Source organism: Festucalex cinctus, chromosome 1 (assembly GCF_051991245.1).
Source record: "Festucalex cinctus isolate MCC-2025b chromosome 1, RoL_Fcin_1.0, whole genome shotgun sequence".
Classification (NCBI taxonomy): Eukaryota; Metazoa; Chordata; class Actinopteri; order Syngnathiformes; family Syngnathidae; genus Festucalex; species Festucalex cinctus.
Window position 1 is genome coordinate 58,283,830 of NC_135411.1, and position 8,799 is coordinate 58,292,628.

The 8,799-nt window shown below is 39.3% G+C and overlaps 1 protein-coding gene across 1 annotated transcript; it reads left to right on the forward strand.

The window, feature by feature from the left end:
- Window positions 1–1,113: 1,113 nt before the first annotated feature.
- On the forward strand, window positions 1,114–5,926 carry LOC144002054 (metalloproteinase inhibitor 2-like). Its single transcript, XM_077496904.1, has 5 exons — window positions 1,114–1,439; window positions 3,798–3,877; window positions 3,949–4,051; window positions 4,812–4,939; window positions 5,312–5,926. Exons 1-5 carry the CDS (start codon window positions 1,307–1,309, stop codon window positions 5,507–5,509), a joined length of 642 nt encoding a protein of 213 aa, XP_077353030.1. The 5' UTR covers window positions 1,114–1,306; the 3' UTR covers window positions 5,510–5,926.
- The last annotated feature ends 2,873 nt before the right edge of the window (window positions 5,927–8,799 follow it).

The following is an 8,799-nucleotide window of genomic DNA, read 5'->3' on the forward strand; positions in this document are numbered from 1 at the left end:
GAAGAACCTATATAGAGTGGTGTCAAGGTGTAAATGCAACACCCAATAAATAAAAGATGTGCCAAATTAAGGAGACGACAGGCGTGGATAAATTACACCCACTCTGCTTACCTACTCTCCTTTCCAGTGAAGACATGCTCTAAAAAAGTTGTTTTTGAATCCTCTTACGGTCAATGTTGGGATTAACATGTACACGCAAAGCCAACATGAGCTGGCCTGCTAACTTTAGCTTATTACTGTGAAGATGCCGCACAAACATTTCAGATGAGGGGACATGTTTGTTTCTTAAGAAAATAATTAACAAGGTTTTTCCCCTTTTACGTGTCTAATTAAATCAAATAAATACTTGCAGTGACTCAGTTTTCCCTCACCTCTTCTAGCCAAACAACATGTTGGTCCGAAGCTAGTTCCTTTGACAACTGGCACTGCAAAAAGAAAAGAACTTCAGAATTCAATTCCCTTTATTTTGCAGCGATTCATAACAACAGTTATCACGCGGCTTTTGAGCTGGAGTTATTGCCCACAGCTTGTGAATAACTGGACTCAGAAATGCGTAGGAAACTCAGGAAACTTTCCAGAGCCCCTATGGGATCCTGAGACATGGCTGATATATCTCATGTCAATGACAAAACAATTGGCGCTGCTTTTGCCACCAGATATGTCGGGAATCCCCCTGTTGGTGCATGGCTGGTGGATAGTAGAGCAAGACGGCTGATATTGGTCTATATCATCAAGGACACATCAGGATTAGGGAATCTAATAAATAACCTTATATGCATTAATAGAACATTCAAAAATGAATCAAACTTAAAGTGTCTGCAACAATTAAGGTTTTCCTGTTCATTTTCCTCACTTGTTTTTTTTTTGTATCATTCTGAAAATTTTGCAATTATCAGTTTTTAATGGGAATGACATATTTAGTTAATATGGTTGTGTCGGTTATTTAATAAAATACTGTACATATTTTCCTATGTTGAGAAATGAATTTTCGTGGAGTTACCAAACGCTTTTTCCCCTTTAAAAACGTCACGTACACGCACACGTGCACGCATGCATAAGTGTGTGCGTGTACATCCGTGCTTTGCCTTTGCACGAAGGTGAAGAAAGTCATCGTTCGGTGAAAGTGACGTTGGCTTGTGGGCGGATTCTGCAGTCATAAAAGGCTCTTGTGAACGTGGACTCAAAGCAGAGCAAACCCGTCTGTGCACTGAACAGAGTTGTCGTTCAGGAACTGTTAGTGTATCCCTGTTAGAGTAACTTCAGCGTTTCTTCGTTTTCTACTTTATTTAGTTGTCCTGAACGATCGATGATGAGCTGGACGGTGAAGAGCTTCGCGCTGCCCCTGGTGCTGCTGTACTTGTGGCGGCTACAGGAAGGAGCACAAGCCTGCAGCTGCGGTCCGATGCATCCACAGCAGGCGTTTTGCCAAGCAGACGTCGGTAAGTTTCACGAAACTACATACGTTGCCTTTTTTGTTGTTGTTGGTGATGGTGGTGGTGGTTTTGTTTTAAATGGGCCTGTGCGCTATACGCAGTAGATTTGGGGCAGTGTTAAGTGACTGTATGTTACACGTATTTGCCCTCTAATGTTGCGTGATGAACTTAACTGTAACATTTTAGACAGTCTAATATGTATTAACGACGCTAACTTGGTACTTCGTGTGATTTACCCTATTAACAAGGGAAGGCAATTGAACATTTATAGGTTTTTGCTAATAGTTTAGTTATATGACTAGTGTTTAGTATTTGATTGCCACCGATCCAGTTTAAGATTTACAGTCTAGTTCGTAAATGACTTAAAAGGCAATTGTTAATAGAGGGAATTGAAGTTAATGACGTTAATTAAAGTTGTTTACCTTGTGACGTTAGTTCAACTCAATCTTGGGTCTATATGTGACGAAATGGCCGAAGTAACTTTGAAAGACGCCTTTAACATTATTGAATGCATGGCCTTGTCCAAGTAAAAGTTTTTAACATCTGCGTAAACATCTGAGTAAGCTACACTCACGGATCCAGCTAGCGTCCTGCCATTTTTTGCAATTGCAAAAATATAAGTATATTTTTCAAAACACAACCCTTATTGAACGCGACAGATTTCATTCAATACAACACTTCTACACATATTGCAAACAAAAATAGAATATGCCTACATTTTACTCAAACATTAGCACAGTTAATTTTGCTATTTAATTATGTTCTCTTATGCACAGCACTTTGAGCTTTTTTTCATAGTGCTGTAAGTAATGTAGAGTTGATGCTTTAAGTTATATATAGGTGACTGTCACAGACAATAGTTTGGCATTGCAGTTTTCAGCATTGAGGAAAAACAATAAGCACACAGTTAAGACTTATTTACAGAATAATGTTATACATTTGGGTGCATGGCAGACTGGCAGTAGAGCAATTGTCTACTTTTACATTTACTTTGTGTCTTCTTTTGAAGGTCTACGTACTATGTAGTAGTAACAACAAATATCTTTAATAACTTAGTAACTTAAAAGTCAAGTCAACTTTATATAACCTTATCATGCAAATGAGTGCTTTACAAAGAAGTTTTTTTTTGTTTTGTTTTGTTTTTTGTTTTGTTTTTTTAAATCAACCAATTAACAAAAAAAAAAACACATCCTAGCCAACCACCGATTCCCTCCTCCTTACCACCCACTCGACCTCTGGACCCAACCCAAGAACCCCACATCCCACAAATAAGTATTACAACATAAAAACAGGACTAAAAACAGAACAAAGATGTATTGCTGAGCAAGCGCGGGTTCGCCATCCTTGGGGCACATCCACACCAGGAGCCAAGCCCAGCCCCCAGCAGCAACAAGGGCTCCACAAAAAAAGTGAAGACACGTGGTGTTAAAACAACTATACACAAATTGTATTTAAAAGCCAATAGTTTTGCATGACCTTGTATTTTGCCTATATGCCTTTGGCCTTCAAGAAATGTGCTGACAGTCTGAAACCCAATTTATTTCATTTGGATTAATCACACATTTCATATATTTTTCTTAACACCAGTAGAGTGATGTTTGTGTGCGATTCAGCAAAGTCAAGCGAACAGGATTACCACAAATTGTATCCAGAGGACTTTGAAGACTTTCAGCAGCATCGACACTGTTCATTCATTTGTCCACTTGTCTTAAGTGACCTTTGCACATCTCCTGAAAAGGAGTGACTGCAATAGATTTTTTTTTTATTGAATCGATTCGAGAATCGCGCGATGTAGTATCGCGATATATCGCCGAATCGATTTTTTTTAACACCCCTAGTGGATTCTCTGTTGAGAATTGTATGAGTCACCTGCATTGGCTTCATGATGATCGCGTGATATTTCACTAGTTTGGCATATGATCATTCTTTGAATTGGACACACAATGAACTTCTACTTTTGTTGGAGGACTTGGCTGCACTAGAGCTGAAAAGGCACATCTGTATAGCCTTAAATCATTTTTCCACAACGTATTCTATTCCCCCCACTCACATTCAAACCTCCCAATCAGGAAACTGGAAAGTAAGTGATTTCCCCATCCCCAGTTTTTTATTTTTTTAATATGAAAACACAGGCAGGCTGTGTGGGTTTTAGAGGGATTATCGTTGTTTAATTCTAGTCTTCAAAGTGCTGACTGGTTTCCTCCGTGTGTTTCGGATCCCAGCTGTGCACACGCATTCTTCAGGGTACAGCTGACGAAACAGTCATGTGATGCTGCTGTCTGTGCACCAAATCCTCAACCGTGGATTCCCCTTTTGTTTTTAATGTAATGTCACATTTTAAAATGCATTTTTTTTTTTTTTTAGTCATCAAGGCGAAGGTGGTTGGAAAGAAGGTTGACGATGACTTTTTCAAGCCCATTAAGTATGACATCAAACAGACCAAGGTAAAAGATTTTCATGTATCTGCACATGTGCAAATCCAACGTACAGTATAACTAACTTGTTTGTTCTCCAGATGTTCAAGGGTCCTAACAAGAATTTTGATGCCATCTACACTGCACCAACCTCTTCATTATGTGGAGTCACTCTGGCTAAAGGCGTAGAGTATCTAATCACAGGTATGTGTCTAGGGTCAAACTACGGACAAGTGTATTAAGACTGCAGAAATTGACATGACAGTAATTTTACAGGCATTAGGGAACAAAACTAACTGAGTAGTAGATGCGCACATAAAAATCTTTAGAACTATCCATCCATTCATTTTCTTGACCACTTACTCCTCACAAGGGTCACGGGGGGTGCTGGAGCCCATCCCAGCTGGCTACACCCTGAACTGGTCACCAGTTCACCACAGGTCGCAGTGTTTAGAACTGTATAACTAAAATAATTGTGACTTTTCCTCATCACCATTTTATTTTTTTCTCTTAAGTGGTGCAAAGCTGCTTAATTGCAAATGCTTGTTTGTACGTATTTGGACATTTGGTATAGTCTACATGCAGCAGCTCGAGCTGTTTTTATGCCAGTGCAAGTGTGAATTTGCACTGCGCGTGTCACAACTGGGGGTGTCAATGCACTGACAAGCACTCTCCAATTGCTTACGTCACATGTGTGGGCCGTCTACGGTTGGAGAGTTTGCGACTTGCCATTAAATTCCTTAAAATTTAGTAATGGTGGAATATAAAATTATGTATAAATCCCATCACCAAATTTGACCAAATTAAAAAATGCATTAAAATCTTTTTACACAAATGTAAGCATTATGCAACACTGCCTGCCTATAACAGTTTTGTGACCGTAGAGGTATTTTGCCATACGTTCTACAGATTTTAAAATTTGAGTTCTCGGTCCCTTGATTTTCTCTCCTGTCTTCCATTACAGGCAGACTGAAGTCCAATGGCAGCTCGCTGCACGTCAACCTGTGCAACTTCCATGAGCCGTGGGAGAAGTTGAGTGCCATGCAGAAGAAGAGCTTGGTGCAGCGCTACGAAATGGGCTGCGATTGCAAGGTAGGAACACAAAGGTTCGATTTTACATTGATTTGTGGTTGATAGTGCTCTGTAATGGCCCCTAAACTCATTTCTCAGTCCTCTGGAACAAATAAACACCACATTCGTTGACATCATTGTTCATACATGGATAAGTGATACCTACTATACTGAGCCCATTTGAACTATTGCTCACCAAAACAGCAGCACCTACAGATGAACACCAACGATATCTCAGTATCTCAAAGTCTGGAGATATAATCGCGACTTACAAAATGACTTCCCTTAATCTTTGGATATGTGGAGACTGTCTTTAACAAATAAAAGCTTTTAATTGGTAACTCCACAATGTGCCAAGGTGTTCATGAAATCCCTGTCCTTGGTTGCCCACAGATCACACGCTGCACCTCGGTCCCATGCGCCATCAGCAGCCCCGCCGAGTGCTTGTGGACAGACTACCTGACGGAGAAGATCACCAACGGCAAGCAGGCCCAACACTTTGCTTGTATCAAGAGAAACGACGGCTCTTGCGCCTGGTACAGGGGGCCCATCTCACCCAAAAAGGAATTCATGGACATTGAAGACCCTTAGCTCAAATGGAAAAAAGATAATCAATGCAGTGTATTTTTTTCCATGGTAACAATTCCGCACTTTTATGACTCCAAAGCACTTCTGTACAAGCTACTGTTTATGCAGAAATAATTGCAATCCACACAAGCTGTTATTAAACTTCACTGCAATGTTAATAGCTTTCAACATCTGACGGGTTTTTTTCTCCTGGTAGGCCAAATATATTTAAGTAAAAAAAAAAATGATAAGGTGAGTTTGGAAAGAGGGTTGAGCCCTCCTGTGTTTTTTATGCTGATATTTGTAAGATGTTAAGATTCTGTCAAGAGAACAAAGATGAACTTTTGCATACAGGTTCTGAAGTAGTCAATTCATTTCAGAATGGTGTTTGGAACAGTATTGTACCTTTTTGAAATGTTTATTAAATATGATTATACTATGTATAGAGTGTATGCAGTGGTCACTTTAAATTTGTGCTGCTCTCTGGTAATGCGACATGGTGATGCTGGACAAGAAGCTATTGTGCACTACAGTAATATATAGCAGTTCCTTGAGATACGACTTACTCAACTTGTTCAAGATAATAGTACCGTACAGTGAACACAGCTCAGCTAACTTCACCACCAGTTTGACAATGCATAAACGTTAAGAAAAAAAGCTTTTTCTTACAAACAAGTTTGATTAGCTCATAAAGATAAAATGTTCGCTTAAGAGAATAATCTCATGATCCTATGCATAACAGGGTTGCATGAGGTAGAGACATGCAAGGCAAACTAATTTTATATGAATATATGGAAGAATTAGAAGAGAGGACATTTGCTCTACCCATTCTTTTGGAAAACTGATGTCAAGTCCAGCCTATCACGTGATTCTTTTATTCTATTACCATGCTTAAAAAAGTGAAATATGTTTCTAAACTCTTTCCACAGTTATAAGAGATAGCAGTGAAACAGATATTAACTATTTTATTTGTAATACAATTTGTTCAGTTGGGTGGTGGGACAAGAAAAAATGAATTTTATTATTATAGATTCTGTTTCAGGACAAGTAAATCTACTCAACAAGTGAGCTGCTTTTTTTGTAAGTCGATTATTTAAAATTTGATGGACGTAAAATGTCCTCATGTCTTGAATGACCCATATGCTTCAAGCTTTTGAATGCTGCTCCCAGTTGTCAAACAAACCAAACAGCATTGCTTCTATGTGGCAGTTATATATTGCTGCTAAGGATTTCCAGAAACACAAAATAACTGCTAACAAGCATGTATTTTTTTTTCCCAATTAGTCTGCAAAAAGGATATCACAGCGCTTGACTGCGTCACATGCAGCACTTGAGTTAGCCTATACTGCTGCCAAGTGGCCAAGTCTCACATAGAAATGATTAGGATCGCCAAATTCAGTTTACAGTGCGCACTCTTCTCCGGGTACTCCGGTCTCCTCCCACATCCCAAAGACATGCATGGCAGGCTAAATGGGCACTCCGAATTGTCCCTACGTGTGCTTGTGAGCGTGGATGGTTGTTCGTCTCTGTGTGCCCTGCGATTGGCTGGCAACCAGTCCAGGGTGTACTCCGCCTACTGCCCAAAGCCAGCTGAGATAGGCTCCAGCACCCCCCGCAACCCTTGTGAGGAATAAGCGGTCAAGAGGATGGATGGATGGATGGATGGATGGATGGAGTGCGCACACTAGTCTACTACATTGTTAATTATTACGTTCCATTCCATATTACCACGTTTTCAAGTGAAGTACATATATATTTTTTTAATCACGTTACAAAATTGTTTTTTGGGGGGAAGGCTGGCTTATTAGTTTTGTCATATTTCGTTTTGACTTTTGATTTTAAATTCAGTTAGTTTTAATTTGTTTTTAGAGCAGAATTGTTTGGATTTTTTTCCTCTCGGAAAATGCTTTATTTTGTTTGATTTTTTTTTAATTGTAGTAGTAGTATTTTTTAATACATGGAGAATTTGTAAAGTGCAAGATAAAAAAAACAAAAAAAAACTAAATTGAAGTTCTCTAATTAGTATTGTGTAGTGAACTATAATTCGTCCTAGAGGTGCAGCATGTGAAAGCTCATGACATTCATTGATTAAGACAAAAAGTGACATTTTTGCTAAAGTTATTAGTTGATTTTACAAACAAAGATGTAGTTCAGTATGGTTTTAGTGTTTTTTAAGTTAAAGTATTCTTGTTGTAATTATATGTCATTCATGAAAATGTTTTCATTTCATTAGCTTTCGTTAAAGTACACTGTGTAATTGTTGTGACAAGATGTTGTCAAATAATACAGCCAAAGCCATGAATTTTGGTTGTAGGTGAGAACCCATATCGGTACCACCGAAATACAGAGCAGACGAAGTAAGCCAGAACAGCTGCCAAGAGCGGCTAGTCAAGTCAAGTCAAGTCAAGTCAAGTCAAGTCAAGTCCATCCATCCATTTTCTTAACCGCTTGCTCCTCACAAGGTGGCGGGGGGTGCTGGAGCCTATCCCAGACGGCTTTGGGCAGTAGGCGGGGTACACCCTGAACTGGTTGCCAGCCAGTCGCAGCCACACATAGACAAACAACCACTCACGCACACCTAGGGACAATTCAGAGCGCCCAATTAACCTGCCATGCATGTCTTTGGAATGTGGGAAGAGAGCGGAGTCCCGGAGAAGACCCACATAGGCACGGGGAGAACATGCACTCCACCCAGGAAGGCCGGAGCCTGGACTCGATCTTGCGTCTGGGGGTTCTGACACAAGCTGTAAGCAGGGTAACTATGTTCTTGAAGTTGTCCTTTGGGCACCTGAAGCAGGAAGATGCAGCGAAACATGTCAGCCTCTTGTAAGGTGAGGCTCCAGCCATGTAATACTGATTACTAGACCTACGATTATATTAAACAAAAAAAAAACAAACAAAAAAAGTAAATTGTTGAGATAGGACATTTTGTCTTTTTTTTTTTTTTTGGCATATTATTGAAATCAATAGTAGGTTTTAAAATGAAGTAATTATTTTTTTACCACTAGATGGCACTAATGAATAAACACTACGCCTTAACAAAAACAACCTTGTTTGGAACTAATACATTGGATTTCATTTCCAGTTATTAGAGGCGATTTGAGGAAATAGTAACTTAGGTTACCTCAATTAACTCACGGTTGTATTAGTAACCTTAAATGTTTGGGAAGTTATATCGTCGCAAGAAGCCAACGTATCTTCTATTTTCTCTAATCAGATTACGATCAAATTTGATCAGTACTATAGTTTTCAAGAAGTAATTACTGTTCTTTGGCCCTTTTTGTTAATAATGAACACTGAAAATAGTAAACAGC